At 39.3% G+C, this 24,914-nt stretch overlaps 1 protein-coding gene across 1 annotated transcript; it reads left to right on the top strand.

Annotated features, from left to right (window-relative positions):
• Window positions 1-830: 830 nt before the first annotated feature.
• On the top strand, window positions 831-22,207 carry IER3IP1 (immediate early response 3 interacting protein 1). Its single transcript, XM_054460955.2, has 3 exons — window positions 831-1,033; window positions 19,721-19,822; window positions 21,022-22,207. The coding sequence occupies exons 1-3, from the start codon at window positions 943-945 to the stop codon at window positions 21,075-21,077; spliced, it is 249 nt and encodes an 82-aa protein (XP_054316930.1). The 5' UTR covers window positions 831-942; the 3' UTR covers window positions 21,078-22,207.
• The last annotated feature ends 2,707 nt before the right edge of the window (window positions 22,208-24,914 follow it).

The raw sequence follows: 24,914 nt of genomic DNA, 5'->3' as shown, positions 1-24,914 counted from the left end.
TGTCATTTACAGTATCTTCATAACCACATTAAATAAAATAATTAAAAATAAACAAGAAACCTCCCTCCCTCCCTTCCTTCCTTCCTCTTGCTCTGTCACCCAGGCTGGATCTCGGCTCACTGCAGTCTCTGCCTCCCGGGTTCAAGCGATTCTCTTCTCTCAGCCTCCTGAGTAGCTGGGATTACAGGAGCCCACCACCACACCCGGCTAATTTTTGTATTTTCAGTAGAGACAGGGTTTCGCCATGTTGGCCAGACTGGTCTCGAACTCTTGACCTTAGGTGATTTGCCCGCCTCAGTTTCCCAAAGTGTTGGAATTACAGGCGTGAGCCACCGCGCCCGGCCTCAAAATATTTTCATTTCAACATGTTATCAACATTTAAAAATTATTGGGAGGCCGAGGCGGGTGGATCACGAGGTCAGGAGATCGAGACCATCCTGGCTAACACGGTGAAACCCCCTCTCTACTAAAAATACAAAAAATAAGCCGGGCGTGGTGGCGGGCGCCTGTAGTCCCAGCTACTCGGGAGGCTGAGGCTGGAGAATGGCGTGAACCCGGGAGTCGGAGCTTGCAGTGAGCCGAGATCCTGCCACTGCACTCCAGTTTGGGCGACAGGGCCAGACTCCATCTCAAAAAACAAAAATATTATTGGGATATTCTTCATCCTTGTTCCAGTTTCAAGTGTGTGAAATCTGGTGTGTATTTTGCACCTGCAGCACTGGCCACACCAGAGCATTGATTGCACATCACCGGTCTAGACAAGCGGCAGGACTTTCAATCTTCAGCGAGGGGCGGTTCTTAGCCAGATGGGGGCGGGGCTTCCCGGAGAGTTCGTCTTGGGCCCCATCGGCTTCCGTAGGAAGGCGCCGGCCGTGGAGGCGCCACGTCCCTTACGGCGGCGGGAGAGAAATCGCTTGGACTTCGGGGCGGCTCCGGACGGCCATGGCCTTTACCCTGTACTCACTGCTGCAGGCAGCCCTGCTCTGCGTCAACGCCATCGCAGTGCTGCACGAGGAGAGATTCCTCAAGAACAGTGAGTGGGACCGCGGGGCGCGGGCTGGGGCGGCGGCGGAGTCCCCGGGGGCGCGGAACCTAATGGGGCCGCGTGAGGGGACACCAAAGGCCGGGACAGAAGAACAGCGGAAGGCTCGGCTCGGAGTGGAAGCCGAGCCTTTCCCCTCATCAGGTTTGGGCTCAACAGCCGGGAGAATATTCAACAGACATCCGCTGTGCAGGGCCCAGGGTGTTAGGGTGGAGCGATACAGAGGTCAGTTAGGGACGCCTCTGCTTGCGATTACTTCAGGTCAGTAATTTAATTGCAGTTTTCTGTGACTACTTTTTTTTTTTTTTGAGGGGGAGTCTCGCTCTGTTGCCCAGGCTGCAGTGCAGTGTCGCGGTCCTGTGACTACTTTTAATAGTTGAAAACCCGGGGTCTGAGTTTTGGGCTAAGAGTTGGGGGTGTGGGGCCGGGCGCGGTGGCTCACGCCTGTAATCCCAGCACTTTGGGAGGCCGAGGCCGGCGGATCATGATGTCAGGAGTTTGAGACCAGCCTGGCCAACATGGTAAAACCCCATCTCTACTAAAAATACAAAGATTAGCCGGAGGTGGTGGTGGAAATACAAAAATTAGCCGGGCGGGAGGCTGAGGCAGGAGAATCACTTAAACCTGCGAGGCAGAGGTTGCAGTGAGTCGAGATCGCGCCATTGCACTCCAGCCTGGGCAATAGAGTGAGACTCCGTCTAAACAAAACAAAACAAAACGAGTTGGGTGTGGAGGGGAAGGAGGCGTGACTCATTTTGGAGCATCAGTAGTTCACTAACTGTTGGAAGGCAATAAGTGTTCCTGGGCTTTAGGAATTATAGGAAGGGAACGTGTTGGAGTTATCAGGACATTCAGACACTCATGTTCCAAGAAAAGTTTATTCAGATAGCTTATTGGGTGCATACAGTGTGCCAAAAACTCTGCTAGAATTTAGAAATTCAAAAATGAAAACACAAGTTATACCTTCCAGGACCTCACGTTGTGTACCAAGTATGCCCGTTTGAATCACTGAAACGTAAACCCAGGAGCAAGATTGATTCATTTCATTTACTTCTGAAGATGTTTATTGAGTGCAAAGTATGTGCCAGGCCCATTTATAGTAACTGAAGTTACAGCAGCTACTCTGCCCTTCTGATGGAAGTTAATCTAAATAAAAACTAAACAAGTGACAATAACAAGTATAGAGAGTATTATGTAAGAGAAGTACGGGCAGATATTAACTTGTGTATCTGCGAAAGCTTCTTGGAGGAAGTGTGTCTAACCTGAAATCTGATACATGAGTAAACATTAACTCGGTGAAGGTGAAGGGTTGGGAGGAGCTGGAAGGGTGAGGAGAGCTTTAAGCAGTGTAGACCTGGTGTGAAAACTGAGGCAGGTGAGAAGAGGGTCTTAAGATAGCGACGTGACCAGATTTGTGTTATTTGCAAGATCCTTCAGGCTACAATACGGAGGAAAGATTGGAAGGGAAAGCAGTGGATGTGGGAAGACACATTCTTTTTGTTTGAGACGGAGTCTCACCCTGTCCCCCAGGCTGGAGTGCAGTGGCGCGATCTCGGCTCACTGCATCCTCCGCCTCCCAGGTTCAAGCGATTCTCCTGCCTCAGCCTCCCGAGTGGCTGGGATTACAGGCACGCGCCACCACGCCTGGCTAATTTTTGTATTTTTGGTAGAGACGGGGTTTCACCATGTTGGTCAGGCTGGTCTCGAACACCTGACCTCGTGATCCACCTGCCTCGGCCTCCCAAGGAAGAACCATTCTAAATAGGGCAAGTAGACACAAGTGGGTATGACAACAATAATAATAGCTAATACTTATGTAGCACGTACGTACAGGATCTGTATCAAGTGTCTTACATATATTAACTGGTGTAGCCTTCACAGCAACTCTGAGAGAGTTTCTGTTTTCCAGTGGAAAACTAGGATCGCAAAGAGAGTAGGTGGCTTTTCTAAGAACACACAGGTAGAAAGTAGAAAGTGGTGGAGCTAGGATTCAAATGTCATCTTCCAGAGTTCATCTGTTCACTGCTATCCAGAAAAGTAGAAGGGATCAAGTTTGGGGTTGAATTGTGTCCCTCAAAAAGATGTGTTGAAGTCCCAACCCTTGATACCTATGAAGGTGACCTTGTTTGGAAACAGGGTCTTTGCAGATATAATCAAGTTAAGATGAGATCATACTGGGTTAGATTGAAGGCTCTAGATCTAATGACTGGTGCCCTTATAAGAAAAGAGAGATTTGGAGACACACAGATGCACACGCAGAAGACCATGTGACAACTGAGGCAGAGATTGGAGTGATGCACATATAAGACAAGGTATACCAAGGATTTCCAGCAACTACTGGATGTTAAGAGAGAGGCATGGATGAGATTATCCCTCAGAGCCCGCAGAAGGAACCAACCCTGCTTACGCCTTGATTTCAGAGTTTTAGCCTCCAAAATTATGAGAAAATTTCTGTTAAGCCCCCCAGTTTGTGCTGCTTTGTTATGGCAGCCCTAGGAATCTTATGTGGATCAAAAGATAGTTTAAAAGTAGAGGCTGGGCATGGTGGCTCATGCCTAGCACTTTAGGAGGCCAAGGTGGGCAGATCACTTGAGGTCATGAGTTTGAGACCACTCTGGACAACATGGTGAAACCCTGTCTCTACTAAAAATACAGAAATTAGCAGGGTGTGGTGGCGGGCACCTGTAATCCCAGCTACTCTGGAGGCTTAGGCAGGAGAGTCACTTGCCTGGGAAGCAGAGGTTGCATTGAGCCGAGATCGCGCCACTGCACTCCAACCTGGGTGACAGAGCAAGACTATGTCTCGAAGGAAGAAAAAAAAGGTAGAAAAGGCAGAATTTACTGTTGGACTTTGGGAATAAGAGTGGATGAAGTCAAAGATCTCTTGGCCCTCTGGGTTAAGCCACCGAGTGAAGGGTAATACCTTTACTGAGTTAGACAGTATTGGAGGAAAATTTGGGGTGATGGTGCTAGGTAAGGAGGTGAAGATATAATGAAATAAATTTTAGTCATGCTCAGTTTGAGATTTCTATGAGATATGCAAGTGGAGATGTTAGCCAGTTGCATTTAAGTCCATAGAACAGCAGCACGAATTAGGGTGGAGATTGAAATTTGAGTTTGTCAAGCATAGATAATAAATGAAGTCATGTGAGAATATATAATAATATATGAAGTTACGAAAGAAAAGAGAGTAGAGTACAAAAAGAACTGGTGCCCCAGACAGCCCTAGAATCTCCTCTAGTATTTATTGTTTAGGTAGAGATGGAAGAACTGACAGAAGAACTTGACAAGTGAGCAAAACAGAGAGATGGAAAAACCTAGACAGTGGGATTTCACCAGAGTCAGGGAGTGTTTGAAGAGATACTACAACAGTGGGATGTTACTGAGTAGCTTAGTACAGTAGTCCCCACTCATCTGTGGTTTGGCTTTCTGCAGTTTCAGTTGTAGTCGCCTGCCATCTGAAAGTACTAATTGGAAAATTGCAGAAATAAGCAATTCATGTTTTAAATTGCAAGCTGTTCTGAGTAGCCTGATGAATCCTGTATCATGAGGACATGAATCTTCCCTTTGTCCAGCATATGCACATTGTATATGCTACCCACCTATTAGTCACTTGGTTATCAGATTGAAAAAAATATACTACATATAGGGTTGGGTACTATCTTCTGTTTCAGGCATCTACTGTGGAATCTTGAAGTGTGTCTCCAAGATTAAGGGGGAGGACTACTGTAAGTTAAGGACTGAAAAGAGCCTTGATTCAGGGTAATGGAGGTCATTGGTGATTTTACAAGAGCAATTACAGCAGTGGGTAAAATCCAGATTGGAATGGGTTGGGAAATGAGTAGAAAGTTATAAAATGGAGACAGTAAGATTATCCAATGTTATCTTTAAGTTGGAGGAAAAGAAGAAAAGGTAGCTTGAAGGGATATGGGGATGTGTTTTATGGTGGTGGTTTTGTTTTTAGAGCTTGACGTATCTCAGCAGTGACAATGAAAACTAGCCCTGTCTCTTCAACAAGTCAGCGCTATGAAGAGAGTGGAGGAGGGGATGATCAGTGAGGCATATACACAAAATGTTTTCTAAGAAAGACCAAAACAGAAGGCCCAGCACCGTGGCTCATGCCTGTAATCCCAGCACTTTGGGAGGCCGAGGTGGGCGGATCACTTGAGGTCAGGAGTTCGAGACCAGCCTGGCCAACGTGGAGAAACCCCGTCTCTACCAAAAATACAAAAAATTAGCTGGGTGTGGTGGCACGTGCCTGTAACCCCAGCTACTGGGGAGGCTGAGGCAGGAGAATCGCTTGAACCCAGGAAGCAGAGGTTGGAGTGATCTGAGATCCCACCACCACACTACAGCCTGGGCGACACAGTGAGACCCTGTCTCAAAAAAAAAAAAAAAAAACCAAAAAAGAGAAATGTCAATCTGCTAAATCTCAGAACAGTAAGAGTCTCTGTCATTTGAGCCACAACCTGCTTTCGCAGCCTCCACAAAAAAAAAGCAAAAGGAAGGAAATAATAAAGATTACAGTGAAAGTTAATGAAATATGTAGTAGAAAAATACTAGAATTAACAAAACCAAAAGCTGATTCCTTGACAAAATTGACAAGTCTTTAGCTAGACTGACTAGACTCAAGTAAATGGGAAATACAAATAGACCTATAACATACAAAGAGAGATAATTAATAATTTAAAAACTTCTCACTAAGTCAAGCCTTCAGCATTGCTTTCTACCAAACATTTAAAGAAGACTTAATACCAATTTCTCACAAACTCTTCCAAAAGATGGAGGGGATAGGACACTTTTCAATTCATGCCATGATGTCAGTATTAACCTAATATGAAAACCAGACAGAGACATCACAAGAAAAGAGACTATAGACCTATATCTCTTTTGAATATAGCTGCAAAAATTCTCAATGAAATACTGGCAGACTAAATCTAGCAACCTATGAAAGGGATTATATACCATGAACAAGTGGGATTTGATTTATCTTGGGAGTACCGGGTTGGTTTAACATTTGAAAATCAGTTATGTAATCAATGATATTAATAAAAATCACACAGTCTTCACAAAAAATGCAGAAAGGCATTTGACAAAAATCCAGTACCCTTTCATGATTAAAAAAAAAAATACTCAACAACCTAACAATAGGAGGGAACTTTCTTAATCTCATAAGGAGCATGTATTAAAATTCCCTAGTTAACATCATACTTAATGCTGGAACACTAAATTCTTTCCCTGATGTGGAATAAGACAAGGATGTCCTCTCTTGCCATTTTTATTTAACATCATAATGGGGATTCTAACCAGGGCAGTTAGACAAGAAAAAAGAAAAGACATCCAGATTATGAGGTTGAAAAAATAAAACTGTGTTTATAGATGACATAATTTTGTATATATAGAAAATCCTAAAGAGTCCACTACAAGGCTATTAGGACAAATGAATGAGTTTAATAAGATTGCAGGATTTAGGAACACTACATAAAAGTCATTTGTTTTTCCGTGCACAATGAACAATTGTAAATGAAATAAAGGAAATAATTTTATTTACAGTATTAAGAAGGATGAAATACTTAGGAATAAATTTAACAGAAGTACAAGTTTCATGCTATGAGAACTATAAGACATTGTTGAAAGAAAGATTAAAGATCTTTTTAAAGATAAAGACTTCCCATATTCACAGATCAGAATACTTAATATTATTAAGATGATAGTACTTAATATTGATTTATAGGTTTAATGTGGTGTCTATCAAAATCCCAGTTAGCTTTTTTGAAGAAACTGGTGAGTTGATCCTAGAGAAAATGCAAGGAATCCAGAATAGTCAAGACAATCTTGAAAGAGAAGAATAAAATTGGAGGAGTTGTGCTTTCCAATTTTAAAACTTAGTGCAAAGGTCCAATAATCGAAACAGGATGATGCTGGCATAAGGGTAGACATAGATCAATGAAATAGAATTTAAAGTCCATTAAAAAAATCCTTACATTTATGTCAATTGATTTTCAATAAGGGTGCCAAATAGCCTTTTCAACAAATTGTGCTATAACAACTGAATAGCCATATAAAAAAAAGTAAAATTGGACTCCTACCTCACACCATCTGCAAAAATTAACTCATAATCATAGACTTACAAACTGTAAGATAAAAAGCTATACAACTCTTAGAAGAACATACAGACAAAAAGCTATGTGACTTTCGGTTGGGTAAAACCATCTCAGATACAATACCAGAAGCACAAGTGCCAAAGAAAAAATACATAAATTGGATTTCATCAAAATTTTAAAAAGTTCATGCTTTAAAAGACAACCACAGACTGTGATAAAATATTTACAACTCAGATATCTAATGAGTGATTTCTATCCATAATATATAAAGAACTATTTGAACTAAATAATAAAAGATAAATAACCCAATTAAAACATTTACAAAGGAACTGAATAGAATTTTTTCCAAAGAACATAAGCAAATGATCAATAAGCACATGAATAGATGGTCAACATTATTAATTAGAGAAGTGCAAACCGAAACCATAGTGAGATACCACTTCACACCAACCAGGATGGCTATAATAAAAAAGTTAATAAGTAAAATAATATAATAAATAAAAAAGTTAAAAACACTAAATAATAACAAGTATAGGTGAGGTGGTGAAGAAATTGGAATTGTCATATATTGTTAAAGAGAATGTAAAATGGTTCAGCCACTTCAGAAAACAGTCTGGCTGTTCCTCAAAATGTTAAACATGGTTACTATATGACACAGTGATTCTACTCCTAGGTATACCAAGAGTATTGAAAACAAACATGGAATGTTCAAAATAGCATTATTCATAAAAGCCAAAAAATGGAAACAACCCAGATGTCCATCAGCTGATGACTAAACTGTAGATATCCATACTGTAGAATACTATTTGGCAAAAAAAAGTAATGAAGTATTATTACACGCTACAATATGGATGAACCTTGAAATCATTATATTAAGTGAAAGAAGCTAGTCGTAAAAGACCACATATCATATGATACTGTTTATAAGAAAGACTACATAGCATGTGATACTCTTTATGTTAGGCAATTTTATATAGACAGAAAGTAGATTAGTGGTTGCTTGGTGCTGGAGGGCCTGAGGGCGTGGGAAGTGGTTGCCAATGTGTACAGGGTTTCTTTTGGTTTGGTAAAAATACTCTAAAATTGAATGTGGTGATAGTTGCACAACTCTGAATGTACTTCAAACCATTGAATTATATGTATGAATTGTAAGGTATCCAGAAAGCTGGGGGGTCTTTGTTTTTTGAATTACACATTCTTACCTGAAAATAGGAAGTTTTGATAAGGTTATAGAACAGTGTGAACTCTTATACTCTGCTGATGGAAGTATAAATTGGCACAACCACTTTGAAAGACTTTTTGGCAGAAGTAACTAAAGCTCATCATACACATCTGTGATCCTGCAGTTTCACTCTTACACAAATGCTCATAAATATGTGCACCAAAAGACATGTATGAGAATGTTCATAGCATAATCACAATGAAAAGTAGAAATGGTAGAATGACTAAATTGTATGCATATAATGGAATGCTGCATAACAATGAAAAAGAATGAACTGTGGTCCTACAAAGCAATATGGATGACTGTGACACAATTTGAGCAAAAGACAGGCACAAAAGAATATATATTGGATAATTCCTTTACCTAAAGTTTAAAAATAGACATAACTAATCTGTAGTGCTATCTTCCTTCATGGTTTTGAAATCTAATGAGCTTTTAATACTCACTAATGCTACAGGCTGAATAATGTTCATTTCATTTCATATTGTTAGTTATGTTTAATAACAAGTCTTTGATTATCCTACCCTTAGGTGAAACTTAAGGGATTTTTTTTTTTGTCTTTTTTTTTTTTTTTTTTTTGGGATGGAGTCTCGCTCTATGGCCCAGGCTGGAGTGCAATGGCATGATCTCTGCTCACTGCATCCTCTGCCTCCCAGGTTCAAGCAATTCTGCCTCAGCCTGCCGAATAGCTGGGATTACAGGCACCCACCACCACCTAGCTAAATTTTTTTTTTTTTTTTTTTTTTTTTGAGACAGAGTCTTGCTCTGTCGCCCAGGCTGGAGTGCAGTGGCACGATCCCGGCTCACTGCAACCTCTGCCTCCCAGGTTCAAGTGATTGTTCTGCCTCAGCCTCCTGAGTAGCTGGGACTACAGGTGCTACCGCCACCACGCTTGGCTCATTTTTGTATTTTTAGTAGAGACTGTGTTTCACCGTGTTGGCCAGGCTGGTCTTGAACTCCTGACCTTAGGTGATCCACCCACGTCGGCCTCCCAAAGTGCTGGGATTACAGGTTTGAGCCACCACGCCCAACTGGGATATGTTTTAGAACACCTGCAATGTGTCTAACATTGTTTCAGACATTTTGGGTTTATAAGAGAAATACTTGGTTCTTGCCTTCAAGGAATGTAATTTATTTAAATAAACTATATGAGCTAATTGGAGAATAATAAGTGACAGTTAACTTCACATTATTGATTGGGGTTAATATAAAATATACTGTAATTCCATTCTGTCTCCACAGCTAATTTAGGAAAGCATAGATTTGTATGATGCCTGTAGCATCTCAGATTTTGTAGAATGGTCTCAATTTTGTATATTTAAAGCCATTGTTCCAATAAACCAGTAATTCTCACTTGAAAGTATATTTCAGAATTATTAAAAGAGCATTTAAAAAATATAATGCCCAAACCCTACTCTAGATCTACATTCAAATTTTTAAAGTGAAGTTCAGTAGTGTGTATTTTCCAAAATTTCTGCAGGTGATTGACATTTGTGCCCTTACATTAAAAACTCCTGGTACAGGGGGCCGGGTGCGTTGGCTCATGCCTGTAATCCCAGCACTTTGGGAGGCTGAGGCGGGCAGATCATCTGAGGTCAGGAGTTCGAGATCAGCCTGGCCAACGTGGTGAAACCCTGTCTCTCCTAAAATATAAAAATTAGCTGGGCGTGGTGACGCTCTGCCTGTAATCCCAGCTGCTTGAAAGGCTGAGACAAGAGAATTGCTTGAGCCCAGGAGGCAGAGGTTGCAGTGAGCCAACACTGCTCCACCACACTCCAGCCTGGGTGACAGAGTGAAACTCTGTCTCAAAAAAAAAAAAAAAAAAAAACTGCTACAAACTATTGGAATATTAGAATGGCCCAAAAATATTAATACTTTTCCCTCTAGAACTTTGTCTTCCACATTTTGTCTTCTCTACAGAGGTAGCATAGAAATATTTTGCCTGAGAATGTGTTTTGAATGTGGTCCCAAATTAAGGGAACACACTACATTGGCTCGTCTAAGTGGATAAGGTTGTTTAAAAATATCTAAATATGTTTTAAAATAGAACTTTAAAATATTTTAAATACTTACTAAATATTGTTTATATAGGTGCTTTCTTGTTGCCTAGGTTTTTTAATTTTATTTGTTTTTAATTTGGGTTTTTAGATAAGCAAGCATGGATTTTTGTAGCAAACTCCTTACTGGTCATCCTGCCTCCAGTTTCGCTTCTCTCAGGTGAAGCTGAGCATGTTCTTCAGTGGTTTGAAATTCTTCAGTTCTTCAGTATCTGTAGCCTTCAATATAAACTTCAACACTCTCTTGTGATTTACAAGCCCACCATAAGGTGCCCCTTCCTCCTCCTCCTCCTCTTTTATCCTTCCCCAGTATTTGTCCTATGTACCATTTTTACCACTGCTGAGCATTTACTCATTAGTGACCTTGACTTAACCCCTTTAAGTGGTTAACTCGTCAGCCTGTCAGTTAAGACCTACCTCTGGCATTGCCCTTTCCCACAAACCGTCTGTGACCCATCTCCATGGGTCATAGCATCACTGTAGTTTTTTTTCTGTCTCCTCCAGTAGACTGAGAAGGATCCTCTTATCTTTACAGTTTTGTCAATCAACGAATGTTTTCTAAATAATTAAATAACTTTATCATTATCATATTCTTGCAATTCCTGATGTGAGGGATATGTGTATTCTTATAAATAATTTAGCCAATATTTTGACAGTGATACAGGGAATATGTTGTTTCTTCCAGTTTTCTACAATGATGTTAATTTCCTTTTAGTGCAAGAAAAAAAAATGCCACATAGTGAAGTGGATTTTGATACCTGCAAAAAATTGTTCTTACTAGAGTTTTTGTTTGCTTTATCCAGTACCAGTTTGACAAGTATTTATCATATCCAGTACTAGGTATGTGTTATGAACACCACAATAGAAACATCCCTCACATAAATCAGTGTATTAGTCAGCTCAGGCTGCCATAACAAAATACTATAGACTGGATAGATTAAACAATTTTCTCACTGTTCTGGAGCCTGGAAGTCCAGGATCAGGGTACTGGCATGGCTTGGTTCTGGTGAGGGCCCTCTTTCTGGCTTGCAGACGGCCAGGCTTCAGGCCATAGCACACAGTTAACATACCACGCGCTATTACTTGATTTAGGGTTTATTAATAAATGATGGCTCTAGACCAATATATTATTTTAGATTTTAAAATAGTGAGTGAGCTATTGTTGAATTTTAAAAAGCTTTTGTTGAATTTTATCAGGGATTAAATGGAAATAATATAGAACTAAGAAAAAGTAGTATATGTATACCAGATAATTTACTTCTGCATGTATCTTTTTTTTTTTTTTCGAGGCAGAGTCTTGTTCTGTTACCCAGGCTGGAGTGCAGTGGCATTATCTCAGCTCACTGCAACCTCCATCTCCTGGGTTCAAGCGATTCTTATGCCTCAGCCTCCCATGTAGCTGAGATTACAGGCACACACTACCACGCCCAGATAATTTTAGTAGTTTTAGTAGAGGTAGTTTTTTGCCATGTTGGCCGGCTGGTCTTGAACTTCTGGCCTCAAGTGATCTGCCCGCGTTGGCCTCCCGAAGTGCTGAGATTAGAGGCGTGAGCCATCACACCTAGCCACCATTGATCTTTTTGATAAAGGTACTTTTTAAAAACTTACATTAGCAGAGTTCTTTGTGTAGTTTATTAGGCACTTTCATGTTTATGATAGCATTTGATCATATGTAAACTTGGTAACATTGACAAAATCACTTTCATTTTCTTTTATAGATATGGAAATTGATCTCAGAGAGGCTGAGATCTGCTCAGGGTCAGCGAGCTCTCAAAACTGTTACTAGTACTTTTTCTTCAAAATATGTGTGCCGAGGGTTTTTGGCTGAGCCTGGATGGATTGCCATTTTGTATGTGACTTTTTGAAGTCTGGACAGCAGAAGAACATGTTTGGTGGTTGCAGTCAGTAACTTTTTCTATTCAACTTTATTTCTGAAATTAAGGTAGCAAGTACTGCTGACTGGTCTTATCATTTATTCTCTGCCAGGCCCTCTAGCTGTGGAAGTGACAAGAAAGCCAGAGAATTAAATATCTCTCTCTCTCTCTTTTTTTTTTTTTTTTTCTGGAAAGAGGGTCTCTGGCACCCAGGCTGGAGTGCAGTAGCATGATCACAGCTCACTGCAGCCTTGGCCTTCCAGGCTCAAGCACTGCTCCCACCTCAGCCTCCTGAGTAGCTGGGACTACAGGAGCATAACACCACACCCAGCTAACTTTTTAACTTCTTGTCAGGCTGGTCTCGAACTCCTGGGCTCAAGCAATCTTCCCACCTCAACTTCCCAAAGTGCTGGAATTGTAGGTGTGAACCACTACACCCGGCCAAATCTTTCTCTTCAAAAGAAAAAAAAAAAAACGAAAAACAGCAATGCTTCTTAAAGCTTTGGCTAGGTTCCTGAGAAAAACAACTGAGACTCCCTATATAGCAGTTGGAGGGTAAACTATTTGTTCTAGTAAAAGATAATCCCTGGCCCCTGATCTTTTACTTGTCACATTTTTATTTGTATGTGGAATATCTAGACTAATGATTTACTCTCTCCATCCAAAAATTCTCCCTCCATTTTTTTTTCATTCTGGTGGCATAAGAATAGATACTGGGCTGCAGTTAATTGAGAACTTACTATATGTTTAAATTACTTCAGTGGTGATGCTTAAATTGTGCTAATTCCAGTATTGTAGAGTTTTATCTTGTTTTGTTGAAGAGCAATTTTTTTTTTTTTTCTGGGAGTCACTCATCTCACATGTAAAAAAATATGCTTAAGCAATTTTTTGGAACAGATCTAAACGAAAAAAAGATTGCTGGGAAGTATGGTTTCCAATAAAAATTGAGTGCATAATCCATATAGTACTTAAGACAAATCCTTTTTACCATATGCGAAATTGTGGCTGTGGATGGAAAGGATTGATAATTTTACCAATGATACATTTTAAAACAAGTAAAGAAAATTGAAACTATCAATACCATATAAAGGTGGTTTTAAAACATAATTTTAAATAACATGATGCCACAGAACTCATCCTAGCCCTCAGGATATTCATATTGTGGGGAGGAAGACCTAATTGCAGAGGGCTTTCTTGTTAAATTTTGTTTTTACTTTTATCAAAGCAATATGTGTATGGTTTTCAAAGTCAAAAAGCTCGTCAGTTTATAAAGAAAGAAGCCATTTGCCTCATTCCTCCTCGACCTGAGCCCCATTCCTTAGAAGCAAACTATTGACTTATGCTATGGCAGGGTTTCACACAATTATACCACCAGCAGCACACTCAGGCTTGAGTGAGCACAAGTATACTAGTCCTCCCTTATTCACAGTTTCGCTTTCCACAGTTTCAGTTACATGCAGTCAATCATAGTCTGAAAATACTGAAATGGGAAATTCCAGAAATAAGTAATTTATACACTTTAAATTGTGGGCTGTTATGAGTAGCATGATGAAGTCTTGTACCGTCCTATTCCATTCCACCTGGGACATGAATTACTCATTTGTCCAGCATCTCCGTGCTATGTATGCTGCCTTCCTCAGCTAGCTGTTAGTCACTTAGCAGTTGTCTTGGTTATCAGAGTAAATGTTGTAATATTGCAGTGCTTATGTTTAAGTAACCCTTATTTTACTTAATAATGACCCTAAAGTGTAAGAGCAGTGATGTTGGCATATTGTTATAATTACTCTATTTTATTATTAGTTACTGTTGTTAGTCTCTTACTATGCCTAATTTATAAATTAAACTTTACCAGAGGTGTGTATATATAGGAAAAATATATATAGTATATATAGGGTTTGGTACTATCTATGGTTTCAGGCATCCCCTGGGGATCTTGGAGTATATGCCCCATAGATAAGGGGGGATTACTGTACACATACTTCTCCATCTCTCCCTTCTCCAACCAATTATTGGTTATATCAGCATTCCATATTTACATTATTATCACTATGAATATTGCTCATAGCTGAATGGTAAAAAATAATGACTTTTATTCTTATAGTTGATTTGTGATTTAGATATAGCATTCTAGATTGAAACTTTCTGCAGAGTTTTGAAGACATTGTACCTTTTAATTGTCTCATTCATTGGGCTGTTTTCTGATTGGACCCTTTTGGCTAAAAAGGCTCATGTCCTTCGTTTGGGGATATTTTCACTTAATATTTCTTCAATAATTGCTTCTTATTTTTTTTTCTCTCTTTTTGGAACTGATTATTTTGACAGATTTATACTCCAATTTTCTTTTTTCTTTAATTGTGTTTGGTAGGTGTTCTTAATTTCATCTTTCAACCCCTGTTTTTGAACTTTTAATCCTCATGTAGCAAGAGCTGCTTGATCCCTGGATGGGATCTGTTCTTATGGTATTCTGTTTTTGTTTCATAGCTACAATGGCTTTTATCTAAGGATGTTTATTTAAAAAATGCATTTTTCTACTTCTTGCATCTTCTCTTCCTCAGAGTCTCCATTTCTGTTTGATATGTCTTTCCATATTAAGAATTGTTCTTTCTTGACTATCTGTTTAATTGTAAGGGACTGAGAAGCTCTTTGGAAGTTCCATGTGTGTAGTCAGGGCTTGTTTACTGGTGGGTCTCAGTATTAAGTGAATGAAGAAATTGGCTGTTTCATTGAGGTGAAGCCCCCAAATGTCAGTATTGGGAGGAAGTCTTTCTTCCTGGACAACTGGCCAATTTCCAGAGTAATTTTCCTAATAGGCCCTTGGCCTGGGGGTTGGGGACCCCTAAATTACTCTCATGGACCTATTAGGAACTGGGCCACCTAGCAGGAGGTGAGTGGCAGGCGAGTGAACTAAGCATCATCTGTATTTACAGCCACTCCCCATGGCTCACATTAGTGCCTGAGCTCTGCCTCTTGTTAGGTCAGTGATGGCATTAGATTCTCATAGGAACATGAACCCTGTTGTGAACTGTGCATGAGAGGGGTCTAGGTTGCGTACTCCTTGTAAGAATCTAATGCCTGATGATCTATCACTGTCTCCCATCATCCCCAGTTGGGGCCATCTAGTTGCAGGAAAACAAACTTAGGGCTCTCACTGATTCTACATTATGGTGAGTTGTATAATTATTACAGTATGTATTACGATGTAATAATAATAGAAATAAAGTACACAATAAATGTAATGCGCTGGAATCATCCTGAAACCACCACCACCCCCCAACCCCTGTCTGTGGAAAAATTGTCTTCCATGAAACCAGTCCCTGGTGCCACAAAGGTTGGGGACTGCTGGAGTAATTGACTGAGAATAGGAATACTTGGAGGGGTGTGGAAGGGTATAAAACTAGAAGGTCAATTTAAGGAATTTGGTCCTTATTCAGTAGGCAATGGGAATTGAGGTAGCAAGATCTAACCCTTTAAGGGAGAAAACTCAAAGGGTTGAGACATCAAGATTACAGGGGTATCTATTGAAAGAGTCTTGCAAGAGATAGCAAAGGCTGCGATAGTGACAACTGTGATGGTAGTTGTACTATGGGAATTCAAAAAAGAACGAAACCCCTGTGGACTGGAAGGGCTATAAGCAGAACCTGAGCTAGTTTCTGTGAAGAGTGAGTAGGAGTAAACAACAGCCCTGTTGTAAACTTGAATTTTAAATTAGTTTTATACCACAGCATATCTCAGTGACAAAAAAGCAAACAACCATTATTTAGCATTTTATTTCAACCAAATAAAAGTTGATTAAAAGTGAAATCTTATTTCCTGATATTTGAGTCTTTCAGGTATATATATTTTAAAAAACTGTTCTCTTCAAGTTTAAGGGTTAGCGTGTCAGGAATTAATTAAGCCCTGTAGTCATACGAGATAGGAAAAAGTGGACCTGAAATGAGGACAAGAGAAGGACAAATTGCAGAAATGAGGACATAAGTCTTCAGAAGAATGGGTCACACAATAGAAAAAGAATTAGTGCATAAGGGTGAAGAAATAATGATTTGTAGTATCATAGGAGAATGACAAAAGAATGTAAAAGACTCACTTATAGAGAATAAGAGGGGTAGTGGGCTAAATTCCTCAACTCAAAATTAATAAATGAAGAGGAATGATCAAGGAAAAAGGGGAAAAAAGATATGTCCTCCTGGCAGGCTAGAGCATGTTTTGGGAGCCTAACCAAGCTATTACAGGTTTGAATCATAATCTCAAAAGTCCTGGATGCCATAATTCCTAATGTTTTGAACCCCAAAAGATTAAAATCCTGAATGTTGAAATCTTGAAAGCTGAATTTTGGGGAAGGGATTAGTGTGTTTTTGGGTATAAACAGGATAGTTTTATCATGTTAGGCAGAACTATTACCATGTTCTTGTCTTTATTTGTATTTGGTGGGAAATTCAGGTGAGTGGATTGGCTACCAGATGCTGCAGTGGTGAAAACTTCAGTTTAAAAATGTGTCATTTGCCTGCGTTAGCATTCCTTCCAGCTGATGGCATTCCAGGAACTTTTAATGAATTGAACCTGTATTTGCCTGAAGAAGCCAGCGAAGTTACTGACTGGTTCAAAAATAATTATGTGCATAGTAGGGTAAGAAGACACTGATGCACCAGTATTGCTGTTTGATCACCAGTGTTGTTTCCACCAAATTTGTGGTCTCTATATAAGTGGATGTGGAATGGCACAGAGGATGGGAACTTTTTTTTTTTTTTTTTTTTTTTTTTTTGAGACGGAGTTTTACCCTTGTTGCCCAGGCTGGAGTGCAATGGCGCGGTCTCGGCTCACCGCAACCTCCACCTCCCGGGTTCAAGCCATTCTCCTGCCTCGGCCTCCTGAGTAGCTGGGATTACAGGCATGCGCCACCTTGCCCAGCTAATTTTATATTTTTAGTAGAGACGGGGTTTCTCCATGTTGGCCAGGCTGGTCTCGAACTCCCGACCTCAGGTGATCCGCCCACCTTGGCCTCCCAAAGTGCTGGGATTATAGGTGTGAGCCACCGCACCCGGCCGAGGATGGGGACTTTTAATAGGGAAAGCTCATGTTGATGTATATCAAACCATAGAAGAATTTCAAAAAGAACAAGTGCCACCTAGAAAATGAACGTGAACATTTTGTCTGAGGAGAGCCATGTCCTAAAAGAAAAAAAAAGCAGCTATTCATTGTGACGCAGGACATCAAAATATAGTTAATGATGGAGAAAGCCAACCAGCTCTTAAGGAGTATCTCCATGCAATTGCCCATAATCTCTCCCTGTAATAACACATTATCACATGTCGATCTTTTTCAGCTTTCTTCTTTTTCTTTTTCAGTTGTTTTCACTATTTTCAATTGTCAGCATGATTTTTTACGATTCCCAATGCTATATATTTCGTCTTTACATCATTTGCAATACTGGAGGTATAAACTGTGTAGAGACTTTTGAGAGTTCTCATTTGTTTTATGCATTCTTTGCAAATTTGACTGCAAAGGTACATTACCACAGTGTTGACTTTGTGTTTAGGCATTGTGCATGCATGTAAAAACGTTGAAACTTCCTCAGTAAATGAAGAAAGGTTCTTTATATCTGTCTGCATTAGTGAAAAATAAAATTTCTTGTTATTTTGGCTCTTTGGGCAATTGCATATGCAGTGGTGACCTACTGTAGTTTTTGATCTGTCAAAAGACTTATGTTGTTTGTCACAGTATTTCAGATGACCACAGTTAGATAAAGCTAGGTGAACACACTTACTAACCATAGTGATAATGTGTTTATACATTTCCTTTTTGACCTCTTTCTTTGTGAATATGGTTCACCTGCTCATGGTTGTTATACCTGTGTGACTGTCATTAGCATACTTTAGTGCTGCAAAAATACATATATGCTGTCATTGCCTATTTTTTTGTGTAAAGTGGCCTTTGAAGTGTTCTGTTGTGTTTTTATGTTTCTCAAATGACACATTTGCCTCTTTAAAAAATTTTTTTAAATTGAGACAGGGTCTCTGTTGCCCAGGCTGGAGTGTAGTAGCATGATCACGGCTCACTGCAGCCTCAACCTTCCCCAGGTTCAGGTGATCCTCTCACCTCAACCTCCCAAGTAGCTGGGACTACAGGCGCACGCCATCATACCTGGCTAATTTTTGTATTTTTAGTAGAGACAGGGTTTCATGTTACCCAGGGTGGTCTTGAACTCCTGGGCTCAAGTGATCCACCAGCCTTGGCCTCCCAAAGTGCTGGAATTATAGGCGTGAGTCACCATGCCCAGCCCCCAAATTCTTTAAAAGATAACTCCGCTTTTAAAAACGTAAATGAGGGCTGGGTGCGGTGACTCACGCCTGTAATCCGGGAGGCCAAAGTGGGTCGATTGCTTGAGCCCAGGAGATCAAGACCAGCCTGGGTAACATGACGAAACCCCATCTGTTCTAAAAATAGAAAAATTAGCCGGGTGTGGTGGCCTGTGCCTATAGTCCCAGCTACTCGGGAGGCCAAGGTGGGAGGATCACCTGAACTTGGGGAGGTTGAGGCTGCAGTAAGCTGTGATTACACCACTGCACTCCAGCCTGGGCGACTCCAGCAGGGTGACAGAGTGAAACCTTGTCTCAATTTAAAAAAAAAAGAAAGAAATACTTAGGCCGAATGCAGTGGCTTGTACTTGTAATCCCAGCACTTCGGGAGGCTGAGGCGGAGGATCACTTGAGATTAGCCTAGGCAGCAAAGTGAGACCCTGTCTCTATATTATTGTAATTTTTTAAAAAGAATCTAAAAAAGTATTCTTCCTAGAATTACATTTTTGAGATTTTGATATTTCTTGTCATTTTGGGGATTTTAGACTTCAGGGTTTTGATCTTTTGGATTTTCAAGATTTGGTATTATGGTGTTTGAAAAGATTTGTGTATTTTGTTATTATGATCGACCTCCCACTTTACCAGGTTTACTTTAAAAGTTTCCCCAAGTAATGTAGACAGTGATTCTCAGCTACAGCATTTTTATACTAATGATTATGATGGATTTTATAAATTCTGAATTGAGCTAATTATAATAGTTATATTAGCTTGACAGTATGCTTTGGTTTTCAGATGTGACTTGAGAAGTATTTTGTATGGTATTTAAAAAGAGAAAAAAACAGTTACAAAGACCATCTTCACTAAATTAAATGCCATGGAATAATTTAGATTGTAGTTTATTTTATAAAATCAAAGTGTAAATGTAGTGAAATGGGGGTGTTGCTGCTATCAAAAGTTAAAAAGAAAACAAATATTTAACTCATTATTGTTTTAACTTTTCTTAAAAGTCATATGACTTTATAGTTTGTCTTTAACAAGGTCTCAAACTAATCTTTTAGAAGATGACTAGTGAGGGAGGAAGGCAAGTGTGTAATAACTTTTAACACAGCTAATCTTTACATTATACAGTTGGCTGGGGAACAGACCAGGGAATTGGTGGATTCGGAGAAGAGCCGGGAATTAAATCACAGCTAATGAACCTTATTCGATCTGTAAGAACTGTGATGAGAGGTAAGAAGAAAAGCTAATAGAGCACTCTTAAGTTTTAATGTTGTGGTTTAAGTAGCAAAGCTTCTGAGTGTGAATACTACATATGCCATTTGTAGTGGGAATTTTTTTTCTCTTTAACATGGCTTTGCTGCTTGAAAGTTACTGGGTTTTTTTTTTTTCTTTTTCTTAGTTTGCTTCTTACTTCTATCTAAGTCAGTTGGTACAAATAGAATGCGTAGTATAATATATATAATCTGTTTGTGTGTTACCTGTCAGAGCTAAAAGACAAAATTATATGCTTGCCTTTTGGAAACTGTTGTTTCCAAGTTGTAAAATCATATACAGTATTGGGAGGTTTTCAAGAGAAAGCTGGGCACGTTGGTTTACTCCTGTAATCCCAACACTTTGAGAGGCCAAGGCAGGTAGATCACCTGAGGTCAGGAGTTCGAGATCAGCCTGGCCAACATGGGTGAAACCCCGTCTCTACTAAAAATACAAAATTAGCCAGTGGTGCATACCTGTAATCCTAGCTATTTGGGAGGCTGAGGCAGGAGGATGGCTTGAACCCGGGAGGTGGAGGGTGTAGTGAGCTGGGATTGTGCCACGCCACTGCACTCCAGCATGGGAGACAAAGCAAAACTCTGTCTCAAAAAAAAAAAAAAACAGAAAAGAAAAAAGAAAAATAGAGATTTCAATCTGTCATTCTATTGGAAAATATTTTTGAGCAATTCAAGACAAAAAGAGTTCAAAAATCTTTTATTTAAAACCATTATAATTAGGACCTCTTCTCCCTTTAATCACAACCTTGGATACAATGTTAAATAAGTTCATTTTTAATGTAGTAAAATGACACTACAGAATCTTCTTTGCACTATATTTCTAATATCAAGTGTCAGTGGCAACCCTGTGGGTCTACTTCTGCCGGGCTCCAATGCACTCGTGTTCTTGGGGTTGCACCGGGACTATCCACAGATGTTTCACATTGATCTAGCTGTTCCAGTGCAACCCTTACTCCCAGTTATACAAGCTCTCTTTAACATCAGTTTTGGATCTCATGATCTAATGTATTTTAGAATGTTTCTTTGTTATAACTATTTACAACATGATTATGATGACATATTGTTAGATATTTCTGTTGTTCCTGGAGGCTAATAATTATTTTCTAGTTTTTTCTCTGATTTTTCTTTATAGTAACAAACTTTTTTTTTTTCTCTTTACAGTGCCATTGATAATAGTAAACTCAATTGCAATTGTGTTACTTTTATTATTTGGATGAATATCAGTGGAGGAAATGGAGACTCAGAAGAAGACATGCCAGTAGAAGTTATTACTTCGGTCATTATTGGAATATTTATATCTTAGCTGGCTGACCTTGCACTTGTCAAAAATGTAAAGCTGAAAATAAAACCAGGGTTTCTATTTATCTGTTTTTTTTTTAATGTTGCACTTGTAGTTTCATTACAAAAGATCAGATCATGAAAGGCAGTAACTCTCCAGGACTGGAATATCTGATTGCTCAATGTTAATAGTAGTTCATGCTGTGGTGAGATTGTTAAAAGCGTGCAAGACTGTTGCTTCTCTTTTTTTAGATATTTTTCTATCTCTCACTTCTCAGGGATGAAATTCTTTTTCAAAGTTTTGAAGTTCCTTGCAACTTAGCCATGATGTGAGTGGTTATCCCTAGATAAAATTAAAAGGATTTTTAAAAAGTAATTACTGCACATAAAATGATAAATAGGTAATTTGAATAATTTTATTTTAAGCTCCTTGGTTAATTAGTTTGTCTATTGTCTCAGCTATAAATTCAAATTTATACATACTATTGAGTATTAATATTTTCTGATTTCAGGGAGAATTCTGTCAGTCACATGATGATTATGTTTTTGTTTAACATTCTTTCCATGCACTTGTTATTTTATTAATTTGCCTGAATGATGAGACCAGACCAGTGTCTACAGATTTTCATTGTCAGAAAAATCTGTAAGTCTGCCCTTTTTACAATGATGATTTAAAAAAAACAGCATAAATATTAGCCCGCAAGAGCAGTCCTAAACAATCACAGTTACACTGTACTACCCAAGAAGACTGTTTATTGTGAAGCATTTACCTTTCAAAAAATCATTACATTGCTATTTCTTGGTGGAGCAGCACATTGTGGAGTGTGATTCTTAATTCTTCATTGAGTTTGTCAATAGGACATTCATGCTGGGTAGGTTGTCTTTGTTTTTATGTCTCAGACCATCTTGTGAGATTGTTTGCCCATCTCATAATACAGTTTTATGCAGAAAGTTTGAAACTATGTAAATGGTTTTTATGGAAATTATCAGTTACAATATTTTAAAGGTGTAGAGTGGCGTCTTTGTTTATAGGAGAACATTTGTAAATAAAGTTAAATTTCTAAGTCAAGCACTTGTTTTTGTACCTTAGTATAAACCTGTCAGTGTTAACTGCATTAATCTCCATTTTGTGTGAACACCTCTTATTATATGTTCTTTGCTGTAAAATTGCCGAGTATAGAGTTAATGAAAGTAAATATTTACATGTATTTTTTTTTTCTTCAATGAATTAACTGAATTGCTGACATACATCCAGAAGACTCATGAGCACCTTTTATTTCATGACTTAAGTTACTTCTAAAACTATGGAGCAGGTATTAAGTATCTTTTGGCCTTTCCTGAATTAGAGATGAATGATCTTTGGACTGTAGGCTTGCAGCTAGTCCAAGGAAAGTACCAAGGATTCTTAGCTGATTACTTGGCTCATGTGAATGACTAATTTGGTACTTAGAGGCCGTGTTCTTTTAGCCTTACAAAGAACTGATGCCTGAGTTCAAGTTTGAGCTACTGAAAAGATTCAAAAGAAGCAGTTACTTGAGGGCAGGCCCATTTCCCCATATGGTATGAGCAGTACAAAATTTTTTAAAAAGAAAAGAGAGACCTTGATCTGATGTTATTTTTCATATAAGACATTATAGCTTACCTTCATCTTAATTCAGTGTTGGGATTTTGTCCAAATATTCCATCAGGGAGCAGTCACAGAAGGGCCAGGATCAAAGTATTCTGTAGCCAAGTAGTTCTGAGGAAAGTGAAGCACTGAACTGAACATCAAAATATGTCATATCTGCAGGCCACTTCATAATTCCAGTTTGTGGCTGAAGAGGGGTCTGTAAGCTTTCACTGGTCAGCCCTGGTTTCCCCAGAGCAGTTGTGATTCTGTAAACAGAGTGTGTTATTTTAGTAGACAGTAACTTAAGTGCCTGTTGGCCTGCCCACGTCCTCCCCTTTATCTGCTATCAGGATTAACAATTTGTGATCATTCTGGACTACAAATACCGATGATGTTTATAGTCCTTATGTATTCTGGCCCTGTGTTTGCATGTCTCTGAATTGTGCGAAGGTTCTTGGCTCTAGTCTGTAGATACTAACCAAATTCATCGCTAATCAAGTACAGTGGTTTTCAAACTTTATAGTTAACAGCAGAACCAGATTTTCAAAGGAATTCTGACACAGAACTGTAACATTCCAGTATCTAAACCAGATGAGAGTAGGTCCATTTATTTGTTTTTAGTTGAAGTAGGGCTGGGATTCAAAGGCTCACTATTCAGCCTCCACTGCACTCTTGTCAGGCTTCCCAAGGCATTTCCATAAAACCCTAAATTTTCAAAAACACAGCTAAAAAGTATCTTATAAAAATCCCTGCTTTAGCCATAAAAAAGAATTAGATAATATCTTCTGTGGGAACATGGATGTAGGAACAGAAAACCAAACACCACATGTTATTACTTATAAGTGGGAGCTAAATGATAAGACCTCATGGACATAAGGAGGGGGACAACAGACACTGGGGGCTATTTGAGGGTGGAGGGTGGGAAAGAGTGCTAGAAAAAAATAACTATTGGGTTCTAGGCTTAGCACCTGGATAACGAAATAATCTGTGCCAAACCCCCGTGACACAAGTTTACCTATTTAACAAACTTGTACCCCTAAATCTAAAAGTTAAAAAAGTAAAAATATAAAAAAATCCCTGTTTTAGGGAGGGTGGGAGGGGGCGAGGGAAACAGAAGCTACATATTGAGTACAATGTACAGTAGTCCAGTGATGGGTGCACTAAAATTTCAGACTTTATACCACTATACAATTCATCCATGTAATCAGAAACCACTTGTACCCTTAAAGCTACTGAAATAAAAAGCTAGATGAGTTCCCCCACCTTCCTCTCCCCACCAAAATCCTTGCTTTAGATACAATAAGAGTAGGCAATCTGTGTTCTATATGTGTTACACGTGTATTACTGGTGAAATGACAAGAGAAAGCAAGATATTTGACGAGTAAAAAGACTAGGAGGCAAGATATTTCTCATATATCAAGCAAACCTTTTACCATGTGACTGAAAGCAAATAAACTTCCTAAGACCTCAGTAGTTTTTGGTTGTCCTATCTGTAAAATTGGTCAATAACCTTCAGAACAGAAGTCTGGTCCAGATTTCATATATATATATATATATATATATATATATCTTTTCCAGACCACTAATGTTTGTATCTAGATGTGCTTCAACCAGAGAGATGTTCTCCTGAAGTAAAATGTTTCTTATGAAGCAAATCACTTTCTCATTGATTTATTAGTTTCTAAGTTATTACCAATGTAACATTTTGAGGCTGGGCATGGTGGCTCACGCCTGTAATCCCAACACTTTGGGAGGCCGAGGCGGGCAGATCACTTCAGGTCAGGAGTTTGAGACCAGCCTGGCCAACATGGCGAAACCCTGTCTCTATTAAAAGAACAAAAGTTAGCCGGGTGTGGTGGTGCACGCCTGTGATTCCAGCTACTTGGGATGCTGAGGCATGAGAATCGCTTGAACCCGGGAGGCAGAGGTTGCAGTGAGCTGAGACTGTGCCACTGCACTCCAGCCTGGGTTACATAGTGAGAGTCCGTCTCAAAACAACAAAAATAACATTTTGATACCAATCATAATGGAATTCTTCTTTGCTAAGATTTCTCTTGGCCCCTGATTTTTCATTAGAAGTCAAATATTGTGAAAACATTCGATGCAAGGACCTGGGACACAGTGGGCTATGTCCAAGGGTATCAATGATCAAGATAAGTTTTTTCTA

This window comes from Pongo pygmaeus, chromosome 17, assembly GCF_028885625.2.
Source record: "Pongo pygmaeus isolate AG05252 chromosome 17, NHGRI_mPonPyg2-v2.0_pri, whole genome shotgun sequence".
In the NCBI taxonomy this organism is placed as follows: domain Eukaryota; kingdom Metazoa; phylum Chordata; class Mammalia; order Primates; family Hominidae; genus Pongo; species Pongo pygmaeus.
Note: the sequence above shows the minus strand (reverse complement) of the source record. Positions and strands in the feature narration are given on the sequence as shown.

Coding starts and splice junctions, on each gene's coding strand:
- IER3IP1 (XM_054460955.2), top strand. CDS start 943: ATGGCCTTTACCCTGTACTCACTGCTGCAGGCAGCCCTGCTCTGCGTC. Junction 1,034..19,720: donor GGAGAGATTCCTCAAGAACA/GTGAGTGGGACC, acceptor TACATTATACAG/TTGGCTGGGGAACAGACCAG. Junction 19,823..21,021: donor TGTAAGAACTGTGATGAGAG/GTAAGAAGAAAA, acceptor TTCTCTTTACAG/TGCCATTGATAATAGTAAAC.